This window comes from Pyrus communis, chromosome 10 (assembly GCF_041283825.1).
Source record: "Pyrus communis isolate YQ-2024b chromosome 10, ASM4128382v1, whole genome shotgun sequence".
Classification (NCBI taxonomy): domain Eukaryota; kingdom Viridiplantae; phylum Streptophyta; class Magnoliopsida; order Rosales; family Rosaceae; genus Pyrus; species Pyrus communis.
Window position 1 is genome coordinate 1,537,998 of NC_142574.1, and position 27,192 is coordinate 1,565,189.

Genomic DNA, 27,192 nt, shown 5'->3' on the forward strand with positions numbered 1-27,192 from the left:
ATATTTGGTCCAACTTAGGAGCAGGGGAATAGAGTATGTAGGGCCTGCTTCCCTACAACTTTCAATCTCTCTCTCTTTCCTTACACCTTTCTTTTGGTTTGGTCTGCTCCTACTTTTGTGTGTGAGTCAATGAGTGTTTTCATCGGAATGAGGATTCTCTACCCTTCTATTTCTATACCTTTCTATTTTTTTCCCTTCTATTTTTTTCTTTTACACATTACTTTTTGTCTTATTATCTTTATGAAAAAACAATATAAAATATTGACGTGATTTAATCGTAACTGTGTAAATAGGAAGGGATGAAAAAGTAAAGAGATTAAAAGAGTAGAGAATCTTGATCCGTGGTTTTCATAGTCGGTCATGGTTTTCGTTAAAAAAAAAAAAAAAAATAGCCTCTGTATCTTTTCTACTTCTATGGTAGTGAAAGATGACACGTCCCAACAAGGAAACTTTCAGGAAATTTCTCATAGTCGGGCTTTCAACCTTTTTTTTGGTGGAAGTTGGAAAACCCACACTAAACCGTGTACGTATATGTTAATGTTTTCCCTTCAGCTTTTCACTATGACCCACTCCGTGTGGTCACCACCCAGAAAACCACTACCAGTACATGTAGTTGATTGTCCATCTCTCTCCCATTTATTTCCATTCCTACCTCTCTCAACTTCCTACAACTTTGCCTGTATAAGTTTATGTTGATTCAGTATTTTGAGTGTGATTTTTTTCTTGTCATTTCTCACTTCTCTCTGCCTGTATAAGTTTATGTTGATTCAGTATTTTGTTTTTGTGATATTTGCTTTGAGTCCTTAATCTCTTTTTCTTAATATACATTTTCAATTACCAAAACAAGATTCAAAGTTTCTTCCTTTTCACTGCTCATTTTTGTTTTACTTGTTAGTTTTTGTTTCTCTTTTTTGTTTGCAGAACCCATTTTCCAGTAACTGAATCTGATTCAACGGATGAAACTGAGTTATTGAGGACTGTAAGATCAAATCGAATTGTCAAATATGTGTTGGTACTGAGTTAAATATCTGACCACAGTGAGTCCCTTCAGTTACGAATAAAACTGCATTTTGTAAATTACAAAAAGAAGATTTAAAGTTTCAAATTTTCAATCTTTTTTAAAAATTTAAAACATTAATCTTCAATCTGTTTACTTTTTCATTCAGCTACTGTTCGGAGTATCGATTTATAGCAACTGTTTTTTTTTCTTTCCCCCCAATGGCATTGAGCACCCAAAGAGCCTCTGCATCTTTTGTTTCGAATGAATCCGCTCCTCGATGGAAGTATGATGTGTTTTTGAGTTTTAGGGGTGTAGACACCCGCAAGAGTTTTGTATCTCATTTATACCATGAATTGTGGGAGTGCCAAGGAATTACGACTTTCTTGGACGATCGAGAGCTTGAAGGAGGAACAAGTATTCATCTTGAGCTCCCGAGTGCGATCAAGGAATCACATATTGCAATCGTTGTTCTCTCACCAAACTACGCTTCTTCCAAATGGTGCTTGAATGAACTTACAACCATTCTTCAATGCATGGAAGCCAGGAACTCAGTTCTGCCGGTCTTTTACGAGACAGATCCATCTGACGTTGGAAATCAAAGGGGGTCTTTTGCCAAAGCCTTCGATGAGCATGAAGAAAAGTTCATTAGTACCGAAGACAAAATGAAGGTGACCCAGTGGAGAGAAGCTCTGAAAAAAGTATCCAAAATTTCTCGGTGGCATTCGAATGAATCTAAGTAAGCATGCATGAACAACTTTAATTTCCCATGTCTTAGTAGAGTCAAACTTGAATGCTTCGTTTATGTTTTTTTTTATTGGTTATTTTATACCTTGTAGGTGTGAAAGGGAGCTTATTGAAAGTATCGTCCAAAGTGTGTGGAGGAAAGTGCAAGCTACATTCACATTGTTAGATTCTTCACAGAAATTTGTTGGGGTTAATTTTAGGCTTGAGCAACTAAGTTCGCTATTAGCTCATGATGCGAATGATGTTCGCTTTATAGGGATAACGGGGATGGCTGGCATAGGTAAGACAACCCTTGCTAAGCTAGTTTATGATAAAATCTTCCATCATTTTGAAGTTCTTGGCAACGTTAGAGAGGTTTCTAAAATAAACCGTACTCTAATTAGCCTTCAAAAAAGACTTCTTTTTCCGATGTTGAAGGCAAAGATTGAAGAAATTTGGGATGAAGAGTGCGGACTCTTTTTCATTAAGAAGTGCTTACGCAATAAAAAGGTTCTTCTCGTACTTGATGATGTGGATGATTTAAAACAACTAGAAGTACTGGCTGGAAATCAAAGTTGGTTTGGTACGGGAAGTAGAATTGTGATTACGACTAGAAATGAAGGGTTGCTAGTCCAACATGGTATAGCAACATCATATAAGATGCAGGGGTTGAATTACTGCGAAGCACTTGAGCTCTTTAGTCTGAATGCCTTTAGGAAAGAACAACCCGAGAAAGACTTTTTGGAACTCTCAGAGCATTTCCTAAAATATGCTAGAGGCCTTCCACTAGTTCTTAAAACATTGGGGTCTTTTTTGCGTACGAGAGGTCAGGATGCATGGAAGAGTGTATTGGATAATATTCATACGGTTCCTGATCCAACAATTTTCAATACACTCAAAATCAGTTATGACGGACTAGAGGACATGGAGAAGAGAGTTTTTCTCGATGTTGCATGTTTCCACAAAGGGAAGTGCATGGAGCAAGTTATTCCAATACTAGACAATTCTTTTGAAGTTTCTAGTAGTATTATGATCGATCTACTAATCGAGAAATCTCTCTTAACTGTTGAAAAACGCATCCAATATGATAATTCAGCCAAGTACTTCATAGGGATGCATGATTTGATACAAGAAATGGGATGGACAATTGTTGGTCAAGAGTCTAAAGAGCCCGGTCTACGGAGTAGGTTGTGGCTTCCCGATGACATTTTGCATATATTCACGACCAATACGGTAAGACGTTATGTAAATACCAAGTTTGAAAGAAGACATGATTTCTTTTAACGCAATATGCTTAAATGTTAAATTTACGTTTCCTACATTCTTGTTTATTAGGGAACGAGAGCTATTGAAGGTATAGGATTACAGCTACCTGAAATAGAAAAGGTGCACTGGAGTTGTGAAGCCTTCTCTAATATGCATGGATTGAGGTTTCTAGAATTGGACAATTTGATCATTTCTTCAAGTCCCAAGTTTCTTCCATGTTCTTTGAGAATTATAATTTGGAGTTGGTATCCTTCCAAGTCTCTTCCACCAAGCTTTCACCCTCGTTTCCTTACCGAACTAAGAATGCATCATAGCAAACTTGTTCATTTATGGGATGGAAAAGAGGTAAGAGTATATTGAATGAATGCTACTTAACATATTTTTTTATGGGTTGTTTTATATATACCCAACATTTTGTTGACCACACCCCATGTGCTTAGTTTCTTTTTTTTTTTTTTTTTTAAGGATTTTTCAGTTTCTTTTATTTTATTTTATTTATTTATTTATTTATTTTTATAGATTTTGGGGTTTTTGTCAATTGGGGATCATTTTCCTTTCTTGCAGCGTATACTACCTTGAATGTTTCTTATTTTTTCAATTAGCTCCTTCGTCTTTCGATCTATTGGGATGATTGCACAAGTGTCATTTTTATTGGATTGCCTTAGTTTCATCTAGATGTTATTGGATTGCCCCGTGATAATATCATTTTTCTTAATGTTTGCAGATTTTTTCTTTTAACTTATTATTAGGCCCTAAATAGTCATTTTATAAAATAGTATGTAATAAATAAATTTTTGTGGGGTGTATTCAACCATATATACGGTTCTAAGAAAAAATCTTCTTTTTTTTTATTTTTTTTTTATTTTTTTTTTATAACAAAAATGCTACTCTTACTACCTATTTGTGCCATCATTTGTATCACTTCTCTTGTAGAGATGAGATCCACATCCGTTGGTGGACCCTACCTCTATTAGAAAGATGGTATAAATAATTGTACAAATAAGTGGTAAATATATCATTACTCTTTTTTTTTTCTTTCTTTTTTTAATGTCAAATAGAATTATAAGGTTTTTCGGAAGCTTATATATTATTTCATGTATTGTACAGAACTTTCCCAAGTTGAAATGTATTGATCTGAGCTTCTCAAATAAATTGATCGGCACCCCAGATTTCACTGGTCTTCAAAATCTTGAGGAGTTGATTCTTCCGTGGTGTAAGAATTTAGTTGAGATTCACCCATCTATTGCAGTTCTTACAAAGCTTAAAGTTTTGAATCTTTGTGGCTGTGAAAGTATTAAGAGCCTCCCAAGTAAGGTAGAAATGGATTCTCTTGAGTCTTTAATTCTTACCGGATGCTCCAAAGTGAAAAAGATCCCAGAATTTTCGAACCAGCAGATGAAAAGTTTGTCCACGCTTTTTTTAAGTCGGACTGCAATTGAGAAATTACCTTCATCGATTGAACATCTGGTTGGCCTTACTCAACTGAGTATCAGTACGTGCAGAAAAGAGTCGTTTGTTAATATGAAAAATCTCAAATATCTTCACCTTTCTGGACAACTTGCTAAACCAAGGGATGATTGGAGCCTTGTCCGTTTAATTGGAACTAGAAAGAGTGATGTTCCTTGTCCAGGTCTGGTGGTGTCTTCTTTATATCATTTGCGTTGTTTGGAGGTGTTAATACTATCTTATTGTGATCTTGGTGAAGGTGATATCTCCGATGACATTGGTTGCTTGTCCTCTTTAAAACAGTTAGATCTTAGTGGAAACAATTTTGTTACCCTTCCAGCAAGCATCAAATGCCTTTCTCGACTTGAGCAGCTTCGGTTGAACGGGTGCCAAAGACTCGAGCAACTGCCAGATCTTCCGCCAAATAGGAAATTACACGTATATTTAACTGGTTGTACTTCATTGAAAAGGTTGTCAGATCCATTCCATTTGTATGATTTTGCTTTCTGGTCTATGAATTGCATTACATTGGTGGAAGATGAAAACTGGATCAAAACAATATATTCAAGGATCGTGAAATGCGCAACTGAGGTACTCTCTCTCTCTCTCTCTCTCTCTCTCTCTCTCTCTCTCTCTCTCTCTCTCTCTCTCTCTCTCTCTCTCTCTCTCTCTCTCTCTCTCTCTCTCTCTCTCTCTCTCTCATATAATGGTTCTTTTGGTGCAGAAAATCTATCGTTCTTATAATCGTATTGTGTGCCCCGGAAAGGGGATTCCCGAGTGGTTCAACAATCAAACTTCGGGACATGCGCTAGATGTGGAGATACCTCCACAATCGTGTAGCAGCTGGATGGGGATTGCTTTTTGTGTTGTTTTTGCACAACCTAAGGAGATCTTGCGTCTTCTTCAAAAACAAAGGGAGAACTGGCCATATCTGTACCCCTTTGAAATTGAGGGATTCAGGATTCAGTGTTTACCTCGGACTAACCGTAAACAGAGTACATGGAGTACAGGGTCCTTTAGATGGCCTCTTGTGTCTGAACACCTTTGGATATTCTATTTGCCTCGCAAAGAATGTCTTCAAGAACAGTTTCTATTTGAAACTTATTATACGCTCGGAATGAACAAACGCAAAGTAGGCTTGAATGTGGTGAAGAAGTGCGGGGCTCGTTTGGTGTACGAGCAAGATTTGAAAGAACTCAAACGAACACTGGAAATCTTGAAGTGAACATATGAATATTGTAAAGAGGCAGCTTCAAGCCAAAGTCGTAGTTTTGACGACAAAGAACATACCCGCAGAAGGCACAAGGAAGACAAATAATTGTTTCATGCTCAATGTCTCATAGTTTACTCAGAATCCATGTTAGTAAGTCACAGCATAACCTGCATAAATTTGAGTATTACTTTTTTATTCTTGAGCTATAGAATTTTAACTAGCGATGGTGCCCGCGCAATGTTGTGAGTATTAAAACTGTATAAAACATGTTGAAAGTTCTAAATACCTACGATATGCAACAGTATTTACATTCATGTGGAAATCTATTTACAACCATATTTACAATAACTAACATATAGGTGTCCACGTGTCCATATCACAGTCATTAGTTCATGGTGCAAAGTTTACAGATTCCTATCAATTACACAGCTGCTTATCTGTCGGCAATTCATTATCAAGCTAAATACACTTTTGACCTCAACTCTCCATTTATAACTCAACCTTTCACAGAAACCCAATAACTATCTACTCCTGAATTGAACCCATAAATCTACCAAACTGAATTCAACCCATAAATTACCAAACAATTAAAAAAAAAAAAAAAAAAAAAACTTAAGCATCAGATAACTCTTCAAACAGACAAAAAACACGACATACAATCTTGCATGGATAGATCAAAACCCGAAAACAAATGATCATCAAAAAGCACCCAGATGATCAGAGCAAAAAGTATTTTACTTGTGCAAAAGCTTGCATTTTTTTTATACCCAACCCTCAAACTTGCAGAAATTAAGGTGTAGAGTTGTCCTCAAACATCCTGTGTGGAAGCAAAGCGTAGAGGTTTGTGAAGCAAACAGCGACATCAAAACAAATTGGAGTTCTGTTAGCCTCTGTTCCTCCTCCTCAGTCTAAAAAAATTACAAAAACATTTCAACAAGTACATTAACATTTCAAAAAAATAAGTTTTTGTTCATATATTTTGGTTCATACTATGTGAAAGGAGGTATTATCGTATGTGTGTTCAACAAAATTATTTGGCATGTAAAAAAGTATGTATTACCCTCCATCTAAATGCTCCTTGGATATCCAGTCAAATGCCCGGCAAAAATTGAATATTCACAAAAAGTAACAGAACATTAGAAGTTAAAATTAAAACAGCGAAAAGGCGTAACTAAACTTACGCCCTTCAGAACTATAAAAAATGCTGTTGGTAGACTGAATGCACGTAACCTTGTAATCGCATTTCTAGAACCATTGACACATTTGAACTATCATCTTCCATTGAGAAAAAGTGCCACTCACTGAGAATTGAGAAAAAAGGGAAAAAAGAACATAACCCAAAAACATCAACTTCTCGAAACCAAAATATAGCGAAAACACAGTACTTTATTCATGAACAAAACCAACCCCAGAGAACAATCAAAATTACCAACTTCCATTGGCAAATATATATATATATATATATATATATATATAGAATTCTGAAAGCGATGAGAGAGATATATATACCTTTGGGGTGTCGATGATAGAAGGGTGAGTAAGGGATCTGAGATGTTTGAGAGCTGGAATTTTTGAGCAATTTGGGCGAAAAGGTTGAAAACCTCCGAACTGAGTGAGAGAGAGAGAGTGTGGAGTGAGAATGGCAGAGAGAATTAAAACCAAACAAAACAGTAGAAAATCAAGTATAAAGATGGTACTTATCTTGTGAATGAGGACATGCAGACGCAGGATGGACGAAGGAGAGCACATCCAGGGTCCAACTCCTTGTCTTCCTCCTTGTCCTGTTATTCCAGCATATAAACAGCAAAACACAAAATCAGAAACCCCCAAATTTATTAATTTCTTAATTGAAATCCAGAAAAAAAAAATGCAAAATTTAAGTAATGCAGAGAAAACCCAGATCCCACCCCAAATTTATCCTCGAAGGTTTTTTATATATCAACCAACCATGAATCAAAGAAGAAGCAGAGGATTGAGTAAGGGGAGGCGAGAGTTCCACTGCGAGAGAGAGTGTTTGAGCACAGTGGTGCTGTCGGAAACGGTCCAAAGTAAACAAAAAAGAAAAGAAATCCAACAAATCCACCATTGTTTCATAAATATAATATTTACTCAGTATCACTATTGCGACAGATTTTTACGACACTACGACACATACTATATGATCAACTTCATTTCTCACTCCTTTTAGACTAAAGTGATAATTTTAAAATGAAGGCTTACAATTTATTGAACTAACAAATCTAAAGCCACATACATATATGCAGTTGAAACTCATATGGAACGTACCCAAGAGAGTATCTGAGTTTCATGGTAGAAGCCGCTGCACATAGTTGGACACAAAGGCCTATCCATCAGTCTACAAATGAGAACCTGCACAGAACCAGAAAGATCAATTCCATCAACTATAGTACACAACAATGATCTCTCAAATAAAGCTAAAGCAAATATTTTAAAAAAAAAAATTTACAAAGGGAGAATGTTGAGTTATGTACGATGAATACGAAACAAAACATTCTCGTGGGTGTTACTCTGCATTGTTGCTTTCTCGATCCATGCGGATCTTAATGTCAATAGATATGGTTCACTTATCGTTTGAAGGGCTAATTTTTGGCCCAATGATATTTGCAGTGACAGCGGGCAATTCAAGGAGAGGTGCTAGTGTACCGGCATCCAGGTTTACATTTTGGTGATGTTCATGTTTTGAAGGCCACCTACGTGGAGGAGTTGAAAGAATTTGTTGGAAATAATGGCTTTGCTATATTCTTTCAGTAGCTGATGAAATGGGTGGTAGAGATTTTGATGGCGATCTATATTGGGTCTTCATGTTGGCATTTACCTAAAGCATGATTACTTTGTCATTATTTTGAAACTTCAACATGCACAGACCATCTAGAAATACTTAACCAGTTCATGCATGGAATGGAAATAATTTTGTTCATCATTAATTCTTGGAATTATTTCAGCTTTTGGAATTATTTCCGCTATACAATCTAATTTCCGCTGTCCTACTCTGTCCTACATCATAGAACAAAAAGAAGGTTATCTAAGAATTCATGCATTCATCTTCTAAACATGCAACAGAAAAGCAATGCATAAAAAAGGGTACATTGGAAATAAATAGATCAACTTAAGTGCTAACAGCCAATCAACAAATTGAACATAATTTGAAGTTTTGGTAGAATGAGTTAAGAAAAAGGAAGCTTGGTTTCTGCACGAAAGAAAAGATCCGCTTGAAATGGTAAGTCCTTCAAGATGTTTTCTGGTATTTATGTGAATTCTGAAATGCTATAAATGTAAAAGTTACCTCAAGAGCTTTTTCTGCGTTGGTTTCTGTAATCACTCCTACTGCAGCATTTGCAGCCAATATCATGAGAATAACCTGTGCCCCATTAATTTCAAACAATAAATCTTTATTAAGTGTCTAAGACCGGACCGAGTTGTATCCCATGTTCTTAATCAACAACAAACATAGAAAACAGTTATCATATATAACAAAATTGCAAGTCTTAACTTGTAAAGTTTCTAGTGCTCAACAAATTTCGAACAATGTATGTTTCAATACTTCAAAAAAAAGACATGCATCAAAGACCTTCAGGTGGAAAAAAAATATGCATTGGCTGAAATAGAGATAATTAGGATTTAAATGATAAAAAATTTCTTTTTGGCTCATTAATTAGATGCAAAAGTGAGATTGTATGAACAATTTTACACCCGGAAACATGAACTACACAGAATCACAACTGATCTAACAATGAGAAAGTATATAAGACAAAACACTAATAGAAGGCTAAAACACTCTTTTAATTGATCTAACAATAGGCTAATAGGGTTAACTAAACCATTAGAGACTTCAACAATGAGAGAGTCTGAAGATTAAAGCTCTTGTTGAATATCCTTGAAAAACATTTTCGGTAAATCTGTTCAGGAAAACATAGAAACTTATGATGCTATGCAATTCCATCATCCGGGATAGCACATATTTACCTGGAATCCAACCTTAAGCCAACATTTTTCTATCTATAGCATCCATCATACCTAACGCATTTCTCAGTAGGGCCACATGAACAATCATAATTGAGATTTCATAAGTTTATTTTTTTGTTAACTATAATGAAATTTATAAAACAATTTTAGCAAAACTCGAGTCTAGATAATGGATTTTTGTTCCAGTTTATAACTTGGGTTCTAAGCAATATAATGCATTCATATTTCAATTGTCAAAAGGCATCTCAATAATCCCCGACTAAAGATATTAAAAATCAGAACTTCTTCTCCAAGTTTTCATTCAGTTTATTTCACTTGTCCATCAGAATTTTATTCAAAGAGTGATCAAATAAAGACAATAGCATGCCAAAGATTAAAAACCCTCATTTCAAACTTTGCTAATGCATAGCTCTGTTTGGTTTTCTTCTCCAGAGACCAGACTGAGAGAGGAGTCAAGTTCTCTAGTGCACCATCAATCTCCCGTTCGAGAAACCATCACCACCTCACTCGCCACTCCCTCGAGGCACCACCTTGCCACCACCCTCATGTCTCACTCCCTCTTTACCACTCTCCTTATTTCCCTCTCCTCTCTCTCTCTCTCTCTCGATACTGTACTCGCTGCATAGAAATAGCAAGGTGACCACCGTCGCCATTTTTCACAGAGAACTACGCCACCACGAAACCACCACCATTAATCTTGCCACCTACGCAACTTTTACCATCCCCGAACCACCCTTTGCAAAATGCCCTCATCCCTTCTAATTTCAATTCTTGCATTTCTTGTATGGTATCCATTTCCTGCACACTCAAATATTTATATACCAACTGAGAATAACAATATAAATCCAACACCCACCCCTTTTTCCCCACTTGAAAAATTCACCAAAAAACCACATTAACCACCATAGTTTAATAATCCAGACCCCAAATTTCAATCTAATCAATTAAATTACAAAGGATTCTATCTACCTCACGAAAACAAATATGTCCAGTTAAAGAAATTCCCTAATCACTGCATCTTAAACTACTTCTTAACTATGTCAGCCATACCAATCTAATAAAAAATCCATTTCAATCGATTCTTATTAATTCCAACTCCAAGTATTTCAGCATCTAGATTATAGAAAAATTACAACAAAACAAAACTCAGAACACCCAGATTCCAATCTTGGTGCTAAAGCACACTTTGTTAACCTCACCTTCATCAAGTCCATGATTCCTGCCATAAGATCTCTCTCTATCCAGACTTGGCTTCAGCTGCAAGATCAAAATAATGAAGCATTCAATTCCATATCTATACTCATAAAATTACAAATTGAAATATGTTATAATTTACTCGGAATCTTCATATGTATTATGAAAGCATATAAACAGATACATTTGAAAACTTATAACGCTACCTAATAAAGTTGAAAAGTAGCTAATTAAGATCAAGTTTCAGTGCATCCAGTGGGCCTTCCAGGGAAAGATTCCCTACAATGAACACACTCACACACTCCAAACAGAAAACACTTACCCAGTCGGAAATGATTTTTGCATATACAGGCAAAAGACGGCACGGTTCAAATACAATTTTATTAGGGTTGGTAAAAGCACAATCCACCCAGCAAGATGCCTATCGTGCAAAGATCCACTGTCAACTATTATACCAACTGTGATTCATCTGTCACACACTTGAGTTCCATCATACGTACCAGACCCCACCAAACCACATGCTAATTAAACTAATTAACAACGTAAAACCTGTTGGTATTCACAAGAGTTTACTAACTCAATACCAAAATATGTGGGTGATAAGTTTACAAACTCTATCACACCTCTCACTTTCACTCTCAATAAAATTGGACAAAGAAATAGAGAAAGGAGGGAAGCAACAAGCTTTGGTAAAACACTTGCACTTAGATATATGAAAAGAGAGTTTACAAACTCAATAGCTTACAAGCTGAAATTAAATGAATGGGAAATGGGATTCGGATGATATGCACTAAGGCTTAGCAAGATGGCCTATTTATACAAAACTGAAAAAATAAACAATCCAACAATACATATAATGAATGATGGTGTTCCACATCTTTACACCCTTTCAAACACATGCAGCAACTTTGATAGTTGGCATACACATGCATTGCATCATGGCAGGTTGTAATACCTTCCTTTCGGCTAACACATGAAGGTACATTGCTGTCTTCCTGCTAGCACATCACATGGCAGCACACTTGCTGTCTTTCATCACCATTTGGCTGAATAATGAAGGAGCAATGATGATTATATTTTGCTGGAAACAATCTGTAAAGTAAGGTTAGCATCACATGGACAGATCACTGCTTTTAATTTGAATTTCCAACAAAACCATCTGTAGTCTTTACTATCCAAAGGCTGAACAATGTTGCCCTCTCTTTGCGAACCAAATACAGAGAGAATATAACATATTTGCTATCAAAATATTATACAAATATGTACTAACTAAACCAATTTTCGAGAGGATTTAGCTAACGCTAGCATCCAATACTTGATTTACCAATCAATTTAGAGGTTGCTCTCAACACCACCTAAGCCAAGGCAGACAGTCGAAAAAAGACCAAAGAAAGCCATTGGGTTACCATATTCAAGCGCTGCCATTTGCCTAGAAATGGGAGTACCACCATAGACACATATCCAAACCAGACGCAACCGTTCATATTCTCTCAATGCATTGACTTACCAAACACAAAATACACAGCCCTAAGATCATGTAGTACGATTTGGATTTTTCTTAAGCATGCATACACTACAAAAGTAATATAGTTATTTGAAAAACGGACTCCGGCTTATCACTTGCAGCCATGTTTCCAATTGCTTCTTGTGTTTGATTACTTTTTCTTCTCTTACTGAAATCCAACCCAACCAACCCACCCAATACATATATGAATTAATACCTAATGGTCCTTATGTGTAAAGACAACAAAAAATAAAACAATTTCGAGTACATATATGATCTATGCTAGCCATGTTAAAAGAAACTAAAAAAAAAATCAAGTGGTCCCAAATGAAGCGAAATTTGGGCTGAAATCAGCCCGGTGGCAAACTCGTAAATAAAGTGTAATTGAGGCAAAATTGCACAGTGCCGTTTCCCCATCCTACTTTGTTTTTTTTTTTTTTTTTTTTTTTTTTTGGAAACTGATCAAAATATTAACCAGAGAAAGCCACACAGGGCAGAAAGCCAACAAGGGCAAACAAACAGATCAACCAACTAGGAAAGATACCAGGGGTACAAATAGACACACAAGAACTTGCAGTCAGCCCAATCTCTTAACATCAAAAGACTAGTTCCGCAGGCAGGGAAGGGCGTCATTGTTGAGAATGCCCACAAGCGAAGATGGGGGTCTTTCGACTCAAACGGTATCGCACATCTCCACGCCAAAATGAGACGCCACATAATCTGCCGCACAGTTTGCTGATCTTGGGACCCAAGACCAGTCGCAAGCGTGGAAGGAATTCCTCAACACATGGATGTGGGACAGGATGGGGAATGCCTCCCAGCTACAATCATCAATCTGGCCATTGAGGCAAGACACCACCTCTAACGAGTCAGATTAATGACCACCAGGTGTATAAGAAGACAAAATCAGAATTAGGATAATATTTGAGGGCAAATTTGGTAGTACACTGTCATTTAGTTGAGAAAGAGTTTTCTTGCCAAGTGCTTTTAAACGATTGAAAACATTTTTAGGTAAAATATTTTTTAGTTCAAAAAGTATTTAAAGTGATTCAGAACTACTTATGTAAGATTATTGATGTTAAATAAATTAACTCAATCACTACTTATTCAATTGATCTCTTTCTTTCTCTTCTGCTTTTCTGTCCTTAAGTTCTCTATGCCTCTTGTGTTTTGCCATCTTAGTCAATACCATGAGCTATATATATATTACATGCACTTGAATAAAACATGTTTGTCTAAATACAATCAATGAGTACTCTTTTTTTTCTTAGATCCCGCAATGAAATCTAATTGTGTATATACATTAAATAATGTGCTTCTCTCATCTATGCCAGAGATTCAACCAAAAGAGATGCAAAGTCGCAGTGTGTAAATAGCACCACTCTTTTGTTTTTGTTCTTCTATTAGGTACGAGGAGGATAAGTCTGTCGTTACATTTTGTTCATCTTTAGTTTGCAGAAAATGTTGTAATATCGTTATACTATAACACACGCTCATTGGTCTTAGTTTTTCTCGAATGGCCTTGCGTACATGAGATGTTTACCTTTTAGGATTTCATATATCATTGTAAAAGTATAGCATGGAGATGGTGTTGACAAAAAGTGCAATGATGTATATGTTTGGATGTAAGATTGGGAAGCAAAATATATTGTGATAGTTTCAGCATCAAACGAATTGAAGCAAAACTTATTTGCTATGAACAAATAAAGTAGATTCAGAGATAAAGTAAGTGCTTGAGCAGTGCCGATCATGATATCTGAAGACCCCCATGGAAGCTGTCATGGTTCTTTACATAAATGCAGGATATTCTATAACAATATTGTGTTTGTGAATCTTTTCTTTATTGTGGATACTGATAATTTTGAACTCAATCTGAAAGTAGATTCTTAATGGCGAGGCTACAGGTTAACTTTGGCTTGATCATTTTCAGAATGAAACTTCAGCAGCAGATGTTGGAATTTGGTAAGTATCTTTTTGTGCTTAAATCTTTTCTGTTATAGGTTCAATCAAGTCCAGATATTGTATATTCCATTTGATACAGTCAGCAGGCCAATTGGTGAGGGTCATATCAACAAACTGTCTAAAACTACGCTAAGAATACAATTTAGCTCGTAATAAAACCATGACCTCATGAATGCTTCTATCTAACAAAAAATAAGCCTGCATGTCTAGTTACTTCAGCCAAAGTGTTAATGGATACTGATTATTTCTACCTCCGATCTTGCGCAAGCCGAAAGAAGTCGAATAAATCGAAAACTGTATGTTTTAATTTTCCAAAAGAAGTTTGTTCTCTGCCTCCAGGACCTCATGTTCTTTTTCAGTTACCCTTTCTTTTTGTATAGTTTCTGAATTTTCTGCACATGCCTTAATGCAACTTGCCATGAGAGTTGAGGCTTTAGTTGTCCAATTTGTTACTACTCCAGAACATAACGCAAAAACCAGAGTTGAAGTAGTATATATGGTATATCCTATGAGAAATTGTCCGTTCAAGTATGAATTCAAATACGCGGTGCCAAAATAGAAAAGCATCTGCCTCATGCTAAACTCGACACTATCGACAGCCACAATTTAGGTTTGTTTTCGGACATTTTCTCTCTCCCTCTCACTCATGGTTAGTGGATGTGACTGGAAGTGACTGTTCTTCCAACAACGCTTTTCGAGCAGTTTGGGAGATCCAGTCTGTATTTTCTTATGACAGCTGTTTTGTTCATCACTTCTTTGGCTCCTTGTACTCTAAAAAGTTTGATTTCTCCTTTGTTCTTTGTAGTGGGGGCAAGCATGATTAAGGAGGTAGTGGAGAATTAGCATAGATTTGCAGGTAAAACAAATAAATGCTGTAGAATTTCTCTTGTTAATTAATTTCAATTTGTATGCTCTTCTATCATATGTTATCTTCAATCTATATACTCCCCAGTTTAGAATTTCTTCTCCCCTCTTTGAAATTCCGTATGATCATAAAGCTCTTAAATCACGAAAAAGAACAAAGAATGGTTTGAAAAAAAAGAAATGAAATGTAAGAAAGGAACAGAAGTCGTGCAGATTCACAAAAACTCCATGGGTAAGAACTCAAAAAAACATATCAAAGGCGTGACTTTTCTGTTCTTTCTTTATAGTCATTGCATTATAAATATGAAACCCCATAATTTCTTGTACGCTGATCCGATGATTGCTTCATATCTGGTTACGATTTTCGTCAATCCGCCCTAAGTACACATAATCAGTTGGTTAGAGGAGTCTGAAGAACTAACTTCTGTCAAGTAAACCAACAAGCTAACGCTGAGTCCTGCTATGATTGTTGGTGGATATATGCCTTTACGGTATTTCTTTACTCTGTCTACTTCTCTTCTATGCAGTGCAACTTGCTGCCTTTTGGAATGAAGCTTACGTACTAGCCAGGTCAGTTTCACCACCCATTGACCGGCTCTTCTTTGCCGCAACTCAATGCTTGTGTTGGGACGTGGAAGAATGGTGAGGGAATGAAGAAGACGGTTGAGCTTCAAGTGAGTGCAGAGTAAGAGATGCAAGTGGGCTATAAACACCAGATTTAACATTTGGAACACCGGCTTTCACGTCGTCCCCAATGCCGCATCAAGCATATATGCGGCTGCAAGTTTGAACATTTATGTTCCTATTAAACCGCATTGTATTTGTAGCATGTATTAAGTGTACAAAGTACGTATTGATTTTTAACTCTGATTAATTACCGGTTTCCAGTAGAATGATTACTCGAATCATAGATATTATTTTTTAGCATTGATTTGGAGATGGTTACTTGAATTCTGAGAAGAATCACCATCGCCTTAACATTGATATTATTGAACTCTTCCAGCCTCATCGCCAACCAATCTACAACTATTGACAGAACGGAATGCAAAAGTTTGTAAACTGATGAATCTACTCAATTTTGATGGATCTGACAACAATGTTAGCAGAAAGAGCAGTACTAATTTTTCCGACTCAAACTAGGGTCACCAACCGTCTCTAATTTTTCCGACTCAAAATTTTTGCCCTTACACAACTTTGCATGTTCGCAGAAAAAGCAGTACTAATTCTCAGACGCATTTCATCGAACATTTAGTGTGCCATGTTCTCATATGCTTTCTTACTAGAATAATTGAACAAGATTAACTTCTAGTTTAGTAATTTAACAAATTAATAGCCAAAAAAAGACCTAGCAATCTTGAAAAATTTGCCTTCAAGAATTGAAATTACCTCGACAAGGTTGGAACACTTCCATTCCTCAGACAAAATGTATATAAAGCATTCAATCAACATTTGCTTGGACGATGTGGGAGCATTTCCTCACTGCTATCCTGAAACGCACTGTATGACATGTTATCTCTTGATAAGTACAAATAGATGATGGACAAACTCCCTATGGGATGGCCATTCCAACTCGCCTTAGTCAACTTGTTATTGTTAAGAGTGAGCATATTTTGTTTTGTCAGACTAATTTATTGGGATTCTTTTCTGAAGGGTATAAAACCGAATTGTTACAATATCGAAATTACTTTTGTATAATACACAAGTCTAAGCGTGTTTTTATATTTTCTTTTAATTTTGTTAAGAACTTATTGCTGATTAAAAGTATTCACCTCTACACTTAAAAGTTGGAGTTCAATTATGTTCTTTGGAATATCACTTTGTAATTTGTACATAAAAAAAAATTAGAAAATACTACCATCATTCCCGAGATGGTGGACATAATAGTTTATAAATGTTGTCAAAAACTTGAAATTCCTCACTTATAAGAAGATGAATATTACTAGATTGTAGTACTATATGATATAAAAAAATGTCTAAATACTTAGTTTTCGCTTAAGTTCTAATCCATAGACAAAATCAATAATTTACTCTTTTTTTCCAACTCAAATTTCCACGAAAGATTTAAAGCCCAAAAAGGCTGAAAAACACAATATACATAACACAAGTCCAGCTCGTACTACCGAAAGGCGGAAGTAGACTGAACAAACTCGAGTTGAGAGTGACACAGAACACTAGATGACTTACTTATGAGAAGAGGCAAGCCGCCGAGCCTGACTTTTTGGTAAAATCTTGTTCATTTTGGCACTTGTACTCTACAGTCTATACATATGATTTTATTGTTGTTTTTTCTCTATTAATTATTTGGTGTTACTTATTTTAGAATATATAGATAAAATGATGAAGTTGGGAAAAAATTTCACACAAGCATAGAATTATAACGAATATCTGCAACTGCAGCAAAACAAAGGCATAAAGATGTTATAGACTTTGTCATACCGGTGTCTCGTATGCCTAAATTAAGACTTGGAAGATGAATGAGAATTAAAGAGCTTAGGGTTTCTTGTGGAGGAAATGGTCTTGCACTCTTCAAAGTTTGGTTAATTATTCAATGTTAATTAACATTTGAAAGATAATCCTTGCTGATGCCTCAATCTCAACCAATTTCTCTCCATAATTTCATGTCTTTTTCATTTTAGATTAATTCAATCCCACAAGTCAGAAATCGATAGAATCTTACTAAGCAAGTAGTCGAAAAACGTTCAGATAATTGACGTTCCAAAAAAGATAAAAAGAAGAAACGAGTGAATGAAAGGAGGCCCCATAGGGAGAATAATTATATTTGGTCCAACTTAGGAGCAGGAGAGTAGAGTATGTAGGGCCTGCTTCCCTACAACTTTCAATCTCTCTCTCTTTCCTTATACCTTTCTTTTGGTTTGGTCTGCTCCTATTTTGTGTGTGAGTCAATGAGTGTTTTCATCGGAATGAAGATTCTTTACCATTCTATTCTTATCTCTTTCTATTTTTTCCTCTTCTATTTTTTTCTTTCACACATTATTTTTTGTCTTATTATCTTTATGAAAAAATAATATAAAATATTAACGTGATTTAACCGTGACTGTGTAAATAGGAAGGGATGAAAAAATAAAGAGATTGAAAGAGTAGAGAATCTTGGTTTTCATAGTCGGTCATGGTTTTTGTTAAAAAAAAAAAAAAAAAAAAATTAAAATAGCCTCTGTATCTTTTCTACTTTTATGGTAGTGAAAGATGACACGTCCCAACAAGGAAACTTTCAGGAAATTTCTCATAGTCGGGCTTTCCACCTTTTTTTAGGTGGAAGTTGGAAAACCCACACTAAACCGTGTACGTATATGTTAATGTTTTCCCTTCAGCTTTTCACTATGACCCACTCTCAAACCGTGTGGTCACCACCCAGAAAACCACTACCAGTACATGTAGTTGATTGTCCATCTCTCTCCCATTTATTTCCATTCCTACCTCTCTCAACTTCCTACAACTTTGCCTGTATAAGTTTATGTTGATTCAGTATTTTGAGTGTGATTTTTTTCGTGTCATTTCTCACTTCTCTCTGCCTGTATAAGTTTATGTTGATTCAGTATTTTGTTTTTGTGATATTTGCTTTGAGTCCTTAATCTCTTTTTCTTAATATACATTTTCAATTACCAAAACAAGATTCAAAGTTTCTTCCTTTTCACTGCTCATTTTTGTTTTACTTGTTAGTTTTTGTTTCTCTTTTTTGTTTGCAGAACCCATTTTCCAGTAACTGAATCTGATTCAGTTACTGAGTTATTGAGGACTGTAAGATCAAATCAAATTGTCAAATATGTGTTGGTACTGAGTTAAATATCTGACCACAATGAGTCCCCTTAGTTACGAATAAAACTGCATTTTGTAAATTACAAAAAGAAGATTTAAAGTTTCAAATTTTCAATCTTTTTTAAAATTTTAAAACATTAATCTTCAATCTGTTTACTTTTTCATTCAGCTACTGTTCGGAGTACTCGATTTATAGCAACTGTTTTTTTTTCTTTCCCCCCAATGGCATTGAGCACCCAAAGAGCCTCTGCATCTTTTGTTTCGAACGAATCCGCTCCTCGATGGAAGTATGATGTGTTTTTGAGTTTTAGGGGTGTAGACACCCGCAAGAGTTTTGTATCTCATTTATACCATGAATTGTGGGAGTGCCAAGGAATTACGACTTTCTTGGACGATCGAGAGCTTGAAGGAGGAACAAGTATTCATCTTGTGCTCCCGAGTGCGATCAAGGAATCGCATATTGCAATCGTTGTTCTCTCACCAAACTACGCTTCTTCCAAATGGTGCTTGAATGAACTTACAACCATTCTTCAATCTATGGAAGCCAGGAACACAGTTCTGCCAGTCTTTTACGAGACAGATCCATCTGACGTTGGAAATCAGAGGGGGACTTTTGCCAAAGCCTTCGATGAGCATGAAAAAAAGTTCATTAGTACCGAAGACAAAATGAAGGTGACCCAGTGGAGAGAAGCTCTGAAAAAAGTATCCAAAATTTCTGGGTGGCATTCGAAGGAATCTAAGTAAGCATGCATGAACAACTATAATTTCCCATGTCTTAGTAGAGGCAAACTTGCATGCTTCGTTTATGTTTTTTTTTTATTGGTTATTTTATACCTTGTAGGTGTGAAAGGGAGCTTATTGAAAAAATCGTCCAAAGCGTGTGGAGGAAAGTGCAAGCTACATTCACATTGTTAGATTCTTCACAGAAATTTGTTGGGGTTAATTTTAGGCTTGAGCAACTAAGTTCGCTATTAGCTCATGATGCCAATGATGTTCGCTTTATAGGGATAACGGGGATGGCTGGCATAGGTAAGACAACCCTTGCTAAGCTAGTTTATGATAGAATCTTCCATCATTTTGAAGTTCATTGCTTTCTTGGCAACGTTAGAGAGGTTTCTAAAATAAACCGTACTCTAATTGGCCTTCAAAAAAGACTTCTTTTTCCGATGTTGAAGGCAAAGATTGAAGAAATTTGGGATGAAGAGTGCGGACTCTTTTTCATTAAGAAGTGCTTATGCAATAAAAAGGTTCTTCTCGTACTTGATGATGTGGATGATTTAAAACAACTAGAAGTACTGGCTGGAAATCAAAGTTGGTTTGGTATGGGAAGTAGAATTGTGATTACGACTAGAAATGAAGGGTTGCTAGTCCAACATGGTATAGCAGCATCATATAAGATGCGGGGGTTGAATGACTGCGAAGCACTTGAGCTCTTTAGTCTGAATGCCTTTAGGAAAGAACAACCCGAGGAAGAATTTTTGGAACTCACTAACCATTTCCTAGAATATGCCAGCGGCCTTCCACTAGTTCTTAAAACATTAGGGTCTTTTTTGCATACGAGAGGTCAGGATGCATGGAAGAGTGTGTTGGATAATATTCATACAGTTCCTAATCCAACAATTTTCAATACACTCAAAATCAGTTATGACGGACTAGAGGACATAGAGAAGAGAGTTTTTCTCGATGTTGCATGTTTCCACAAAGGGAAGTGCATGAAGCAAGTTATTCGAATGCTAGACAATTCTTTTGGAATTTCTAGTAGTATTATGATAGATCTACTAATTGAGAAATCTCTCTTAACTATTGAAAAACGCATCCAATATGATAATTCAGCCAAGTACTTCATAGGGATGCATGATTTGATACAAGAAATGGCATGGACAATTGTTGGTCAAGAGTCTATAGAGCCTGGTCTACGGAGTAGGTTGTGGCTTCGCGATGACATTTTCTATATATTGACGACCAATACGGTAAGAAGCTATGTAAATACCAAGTTCAAAAGAAGATATGATTTCTTTTAACGCAATATACTTAAATGTTAAATTAACGTTTCCCACATTCTTGGTTATTAGGGAACGAGAGCTATTGAAGGTATAGTCTTACAGTTATCTGAAATAGAAGAGGTGCACTGGAGTTGTGAAGCCTTCTCTAATATGCATGGATTGAGGTTTCTAGAATTCGACAATTTGATCATTTCTTCACGTCCCAAATTTCTTCCATGTTCCTTGAGAATTATGGTTTGGAGTTGGTATCCTTCCAAGTCTCTTCCACCAAGCTTTCACCCGCGTTTCCTTACCCAACTAAGAATGCGTCATAGCAAACTTGTTCGTTTATGGGATGAAAAAGAGGTAAGAGTATATTGAATGAATGCTACTTATCATATTTTTTTATGGATTGTTTTATACACGCGCCACATTTTGTTGATCACTCCCCACATGCTCAATACACCCCATATCCATTTTTTAAATTAAAATGTATCTTACCACACCCCACTTGCTTTCCAAAACTACCTTCACAACCCATACTCTTTGTCAATTAAGGATTTTTGAGTTTTGCTTTCGATAGATTTTGGGGTTTTTGTCAATTAGGGATCATTTTCCTTTCTGGCAGCGTAGTTGCATAATACCTTGAATTTTTCAGATTTTTTCAATCACATGGTAAGCAAAGTAGTTGGAAATAGGATGATTGCATTAGTTCCTTCGTCTTGCGATCATTTGGCTTGAGAGTCTATTAGGATGATTGCAGAAGTGTCATTAGGTTCAGAACATTAGGTTTCTTATTCACCATATTGGCTTCCTTTAGTTTCATCTATATGATATTGGATTGCCTCGTGATAGTATCATTTTTCTTAATGTTTGCAGATTTTTTTTTTTGTCTTTTAAAATCTTATTATTAGGCCTTAAATAGTCATTTTATAAAAAAAAATAGGTAAGTTATTTAATAAATAAATGTTTGTGGAGTGTCTTTAACAATATGTGTGATGTAATAAAAAAACATATTTAAAAAAAAAAAATTGCTACTCTTATCACATGTTTGTATCATCTCACATGCGTTAATGGGCCCTACCTATATTAGAGAGAAGATATAATTAATTGTATAAATAAGTGGTAAATATAGCATTACTCTTTTTTCAATGTCAAATAGAATTGTAAGGTTTTTGGAAGCTTATATATTATTTCATGTATTGTACAGAACTTTCCCAAGTTGAAATGTATTGATCTGAGCTACTCAAATAAATTGATCACTACACCAGATTTCACTGGTCTTCAAAATCTTGAGGAGTTGGATCTTGGGGATTGTACGAAGTTAGTTGAGATTCACCCATCCATTGCAGTTCTTAAAAAACTTAAAGTTTTGAATCTTCGTGGTTGTGAAAGTATTAAGAGCCTCCCAAGTGAAGTAGAAATGGATGCTCTTCAGTATTTGAATCTTTTCGGATGCTCCAAAGTCAAAAAGATCCCAGAATTTTCGAACCAGATGAAAAGTTTGTCCACGCTTTTTATACGTGGGACTGCGATTGAGAAATTACCTTCATCGATTGAACATCTGGTTGGCCTTACTAGACTGAGTATGAATAAATGCAGAAGAGAGCTGTTTGTTGATATGAAAAATCTCAAATCTCTTTCGCTTTCTGGACCACTTGCTAAAGCAATGGATGATGGGCCTTGTTGGGGTTTGGTGTTGTCTTCTTTATTTCATTTGCGTTGTTTGGAGGACTTAGTACTACGTTATTGTGATCTTGGTGAAGGTGATATCTCCGATGATATTGGTTGCTTGTCGTCTTTAAAAAAGTTAGATCTTAGTGGAAACGGTTTTGTTACCCTTCCAGCAAGCATCAAATGCCTTTCTCGACTTGAGCATCTTTACTTGAACGAGTGCCAAAGACTTGAGCAACTGCCAGATCTTCCGTCAAATAGGAAATTATACGTATATGTAAATGATTGTACTTCATTGAAAAGGTTGTCGGATCCATCCAATTTGTATGATTTTGCTTTCAGTTCTCTGAATTGCCTTACATTGGTGGAAGATGAAGACTGGATCAAAACAATATATTCAAGGATCGTGAAATACGCAACTGAGGTGCTCTCTCTCTCTCTCTCTCTCTCTCTCTCTCTCTCTCTCTCTCTCTCATATAATGGTTCTTTCGGTGCAGAAAATCTGTCGTCATCCTATTGTGTGCCCCGGAAAGGGGATTCCCGAGTGGTTCAACAATCAAACTTTGGGACATGCGCTAGATGTGGAGCTACCTCCGCAATCGTGTAGCAGCTGGATGGGGATTGTTTTTTGTGTTGTTTTTGCACAACCTAAGGAGAACTTGGGTCTTCTTCAAAAACAAAATGAGAACTTCCGAAATCCAGCTGCCCCTAAAACGGATGGATTCTGGATTCGGTGTTTACTTCGGACCAACCGTAAACAGAGTGCACGGAGTTCATGGTGCTTTACAAGGCCTCTTGTGTCTGAACACCTTTGGATATTCTATTTGCCTCGCAAAGAATATCTTCATGAACAGTTTCTATTTGAAACTTATTATAGTCTCGGAATGAATCAACCCAAAGTAGGCTTCAATGTGGTGAAGAAGTGCGGGGCTCGTGTGGTGTACAAGAAGGATTTGGAAGAACTCAACCGAACACTAAAAATCTTGAAGCGAACACATGAATATTGTGAAGAGGGAGCTTCAAGCCAAAGTCGTAGTTTTGACGTCAAAGAACATACCCGCAAAAGGCACAAGGAAGACAAATAATTGTTTCATGCTTTTTTCAACCATTCAATGCCTCAAAGTTTAGTCAGAATCCATGTAAGTCACTATTTGAATCCCAGCATAACCTACATAATATTTTAGTATTACTTTTTAACTTTTTTGAGCTATAGAATTTTAACTAGCAACGATGCCCGCACAATGCTACTGGTTTTAAAACTGTATAAAACATGCAAAAAATTCTAAATACCTACAGTGTGCAACACTATTTACATTCATGTGAAAATCGATTTACAGTAACTAACATATACGTGTCCCAAGTGTCCATATCACAGTCATTGGTTTCTGGTGCGGAGTTCACAGATTCCTACTGGTTTGAGCTGAAGAGTTGGATGAACTCGCTCTAAACTTTAATGATTTACACAGCTGTTTATCTGTCGGCAATCCATCATCAAGATAAATACACTTTTGACCTCAACTGTCCATTTATAACTGAATCTTTCACAAAAACTCAGTAACTATCTACTCCTGCATGACCAGAGCATAAATCTACCTTAATTATATTTCTAAAACTGAATTCAACCCATAAATCCAACTCTAAATTACCAAACAATTAAAAAAAAAAAAAACACTTTAGCATCAGATAACACTTCAAACAGACAAAAAGCACGATACACAATCTTGCACCAATAGATCGAAACCCGAGAACAAACAATCATCAAGAAGCACCCAGATGATCAGAGCAAAAAGCTGGAAGCAAAAAGTATTTTACTTATGCAAAAGCTTGCATTTTTTTTATACCCAACCCTCAAACTTGCATAAATCAAAGAAAAGTAGAAATTAAGATGTAGAGTTGTCCTCAAACATACTGTGTGGAAGCAAAGCATGGAGGTTTGTGAAGCCAACAGCGACATCAAAACAAATTGGAGGTCCGTTAGCCTCTGTTCCTCCTCCCCAATCTAAAAAAATTACAAAAACATTTCAATAAGTACATTAACATTTCAAAAAAAAAAGTTTTTGTTCATCATATATTTTGGTTCATACTATGTGAAAGGAGGTATTATCATATGCGTATTCTACAAAATCATATGGCATGTAAAAAAGGATGTATTACCCTCCATCTAAATGCTCCTTGAATATTCACAAAAAGTAACAGAACATTAGAAGTTCAAATTAAAAAAGTATCTAAACTATTTACCATTTCAGAATAACTTAAATATAGAGATCCTCATCGTGTGTCCAGTCATCCATGCTAAATTCCGGAAATGAACGACATCCATATTAGAATAAAGCCATTGACCTTTCTCGATTTTCCGCCATTTACCATTGCAATCTGAAAGGATGTCAACAAAAAAATCAAGAAACATGTAAGCTCGGTAGCATCCTTACTGAAAACAGTGAAAAGGCGTAACATGAAACTCCACTTACTAATATTAGATGAGCTACCAAAGGAAAATGCCAGTGGGCATATCCACATGCCATCTTTAAGATCAAAATAATTCCTTTTTCAGAATAAATTTACTGATGACAAAGCTTATCAAAGTTATATGAATCTGTGACTAAATTATGACACTATATGCTCTCAATGCCATACAAATTCAGATTGTCAACAACGCACTTTCGACAATGGGCATAAAGAGTTTAGACCCTTTTTGAAATGGTAAATAATGCACAAAAAGATCTAAACTATCTACCATTTCAGAACAACTTAAATTGAAAGTAGATTCTTGATGGCGAGGCTAAGACGCAACAAAAAAATGAATATCTGTTTCTGTACAGGATGAGAAGAAATTTATCATACCGGGTTAATTTTGGCTTGATCATTTTCAGAATGAAACTTCGGCAGCAGATGTTGAAATTTGGTAAGTATCTTTTTGTGCTTAAATGTTTTCTGTTATAGGTTCAATCAAGTCCAGATATTGTATATTACGTTTGATTTCAATTCGTCTGATGCTGAAACTATAACAATATATCGACATCCAAGATAGAAAACATCTGCCCCATGCTAAGAGAGATGAGGCTTTAGTTGTCTAATCAAGTTTAGCACGCGGTGCCAAGATAGAAAACATATGCCGCATGCTAAACTTGAAACTATCGACATCCACAATCTAGGTGTGTTTTCAATCATTCTCTCCCCTCCCTCTCGCTTGTGGTTAGTGGATGTGACGGGAAATGACTGTTCTTCCAAAAGTGTTTTTCAAACAGTTCTGGAGAGTTGCCGGTCTGTATTATCTGTTGGCAGCTGTTTTGTTTGTCACTTCTTTGGCTCCTTGTACTCTAATAGTTTGATTTCTTCTTTTGTAGTGGGGTCAAGCATGATTAAGGTGTTAGAGTTCATAGCTTTTGGTATTTAGTTTTATGAAGGTTTTGGTTGTTTGGGAAGAAGGAAAATTGTAGAGAAAATGCAGCTATGGTGCTGCAAGAGTTATGAAGGTTCTGATTAGCATAGATATTTGCAAGTAAAACAAATAAATACTACTGTAGAATTCTTCTTGTCAATTAATTTCAGTTTGTGTGCTCTTCTTCCATATGTTATCTTATATTCATCATTGTTGGAAATTTTAGCTTCCTGTCTCCATTGCAGAAGAAAATTAGTTTTGTTCAAAATTGACTCAGTTTAGAATTTCATCTTCCGTCTTTGAAATTCCGTATGATCGTAAACCCCTTTCACTTTCCTGTTCTTTCTTTATATTCATTGCATAAAGTTTATACGTATGAAACCCGATAATTTCTTGTACGTTAATCCGATGATTGCTTCATATATGGTGGCGGTTTTCGTTAGTCCTCCCTAGCACACATAATCTGTAGCTTAGAGGAATCTGAAGAACTAGCTTCTGTCGAGTAAACATACAAGCTAACGTTGAGTCCTGCTGTGATTGTTGGTGCAGCTTGCTGCCTTTTGGGATAAAGCTTACGTACTAGCTAGGTCAGTTTCACCACCCATTGACCGGTTCTTCTTCTTTGCCGCAATTCAGTGCTTGTGTTGGGACGTGGAAGAATGTTCATGGAATGAAGAAACGGTTGAGCTTGGAAGGAGGGTGCAGTCAGAGATGCAAGTGTGCTATAAACACCAGATTTAACATTTGGAACACCGGTTTTCTCCTCACCACTAGCGCTGCATCAAGTGTATATGCGGCTGCAAGTTTGAAGATTTATGTTCCTATTAAACCGCATTGTACTTGTAGCATGCATTAAGTGTACAGAGTAGGTATTTTGATTACTGAACCACTCAGGAATTTCGCACATTGAAAATGTGTGAGCAAGAGAGAGAGAGAAAGAGTAATCAATCGCCTTAACATTTTTTTTTCTTTTTTTGAGTGGAGTGATAGCATTAGTTAAATGTTATATTAGTCATTGACGGAGTTTGAATTCACGCTGTCATATACAGGCACAACACATTTCTACTACTGTGGTAAAGGGCCAACAAGTTTTGTTCATCTTTAATGACGTCAACAATCTGGAATTTTGGATGGTTGCCTAGTTGGAATATTTGGAAGCAAATTAATATATAATCAGACTGGGCTGTGAAGAAGGTAGGTTGAAGTTAAATTTGGGCTTTAACCCAA

General features: G+C 36.1%; 3 protein-coding genes and 3 long non-coding RNA genes across 35 annotated transcripts in view; 3 read left to right on the plus strand and 3 right to left on the minus strand.

The window, feature by feature from the left end:
* Positions 1–12,537, minus strand: part of LOC137727947 (putative polyribonucleotide nucleotidyltransferase 1, chloroplastic) — a 37,552-nt gene extending 25,015 nt beyond the window's left edge. For 7 of the 24 annotated variants that reach the window (XR_015952208.1, XR_015952209.1, XM_088677629.1 and 4 more), the window contains exons 1-5: positions 11,149–11,610; positions 10,832–10,889; positions 8,953–9,027; positions 7,935–8,018; positions 7,350–7,429 (exon numbers count right to left, since the gene is read on the minus strand). Coding sequence is in view for 17 of the 24 variants with exons in the window: in XM_088677629.1 (XP_088533755.1) it covers positions 7,350–7,429; positions 7,935–8,018; positions 8,953–9,027; positions 10,832–10,858 (266 nt within the window). In the remaining 7 variants the exon portion in view is untranslated. Of the gene's footprint in view, positions 1–4,893; positions 5,816–5,938; positions 6,950–7,157; positions 7,430–7,595; positions 7,899–7,934; positions 8,019–8,312; positions 8,485–8,952; positions 10,431–10,831; positions 10,890–11,032; positions 11,809–11,982 lie in introns of those variants that run through there. The other 17 variants (XM_088677646.1, XR_015952219.1, XM_088677647.1 and 14 more) reach the window with 17 other exon arrangements.
* On the plus strand, positions 591–5,962 carry LOC148693337 (TMV resistance protein N-like). The gene is made up of 6 exons (XM_088677624.1): positions 591–1,037; positions 1,167–1,736; positions 1,837–2,956; positions 3,059–3,334; positions 4,097–5,026; positions 5,160–5,962. Exons 2-6 carry the CDS (start codon positions 1,219–1,221, stop codon positions 5,658–5,660), a joined length of 3,345 nt encoding a protein of 1,114 aa, XP_088533750.1. The 5' UTR covers positions 591–1,037; positions 1,167–1,218; the 3' UTR covers positions 5,661–5,962.
* LOC137728062 (TMV resistance protein N) lies at positions 1,379–27,096 on the plus strand. Of its 6 annotated transcripts, none has more exons than XR_015952204.1 (8): positions 1,379–1,512; positions 19,422–19,670; positions 19,772–20,900; positions 21,003–21,278; positions 22,123–23,010; positions 23,084–23,725; positions 25,406–25,488; positions 26,515–27,096. XR_015952204.1 is itself a non-coding variant. In XM_088677623.1 (5 exons), exons 1-5 carry the CDS (start codon positions 19,153–19,155, stop codon positions 23,669–23,671), a joined length of 3,399 nt encoding a protein of 1,132 aa, XP_088533749.1. In that variant the 5' UTR covers positions 18,585–19,152; the 3' UTR covers positions 23,672–23,783. The 6 variants fall into 6 exon arrangements, 1 of the variants encoding a protein (XP_088533749.1); XR_015952201.1 differs by lacking the exon at positions 1,379–1,512 and adding an exon at positions 25,229–25,286 and having other exon boundaries at positions 18,585–19,670; XR_015952203.1 differs by lacking the exon at positions 1,379–1,512 and adding an exon at positions 25,229–25,286 and having other exon boundaries at positions 18,585–19,670; positions 26,602–27,096.
* On the minus strand, positions 3,596–4,001 carry LOC148693338 (uncharacterized). Its single transcript, XR_015952222.1, has 2 exons — positions 3,680–4,001; positions 3,596–3,649 (listed from the first exon to the last, which is right to left on the minus strand). It is a non-coding gene; the product is annotated as an uncharacterized LOC148693338 (long non-coding RNA).
* On the plus strand, positions 13,776–16,265 carry LOC148693339 (uncharacterized). Of its 2 annotated transcripts, XR_015952221.1 has the most exons (3): positions 13,776–14,292; positions 15,098–15,148; positions 15,684–16,265. It is a non-coding gene; the product is annotated as an uncharacterized LOC148693339 (long non-coding RNA). The 2 variants fall into 2 exon arrangements; XR_015952220.1 differs by lacking the exon at positions 13,776–14,292 and having other exon boundaries at positions 14,987–15,148.
* LOC148693340 (uncharacterized) lies at positions 15,371–16,734 on the minus strand. Its single transcript, XR_015952223.1, has 2 exons — positions 16,543–16,734; positions 15,371–15,934 (listed from the first exon to the last, which is right to left on the minus strand). It is a non-coding gene; the product is annotated as an uncharacterized LOC148693340 (long non-coding RNA).
* Positions 27,097–27,192: the final 96 nt, after the last annotated feature.

Coding starts and splice junctions, on each gene's coding strand:
- LOC148693337 (XM_088677624.1), top strand. CDS start 1,219: ATGGCATTGAGCACCCAAAGAGCCTCTGCATCTTTTGTTTCGAATGAA. Junction 1,737..1,836: donor TGGCATTCGAATGAATCTAA/GTAAGCATGCAT, acceptor TATACCTTGTAG/GTGTGAAAGGGAGCTTATTG. Junction 5,027..5,159: donor TCGTGAAATGCGCAACTGAG/GTACTCTCTCTC, acceptor CTTTTGGTGCAG/AAAATCTATCGTTCTTATAA.
- LOC137728062 (XM_088677623.1), top strand. CDS start 19,153: ATGGCATTGAGCACCCAAAGAGCCTCTGCATCTTTTGTTTCGAACGAA. Junction 19,671..19,771: donor TGGCATTCGAAGGAATCTAA/GTAAGCATGCAT, acceptor TATACCTTGTAG/GTGTGAAAGGGAGCTTATTG. Junction 20,901..21,002: donor ATATATTGACGACCAATACG/GTAAGAAGCTAT, acceptor CTTGGTTATTAG/GGAACGAGAGCTATTGAAGG.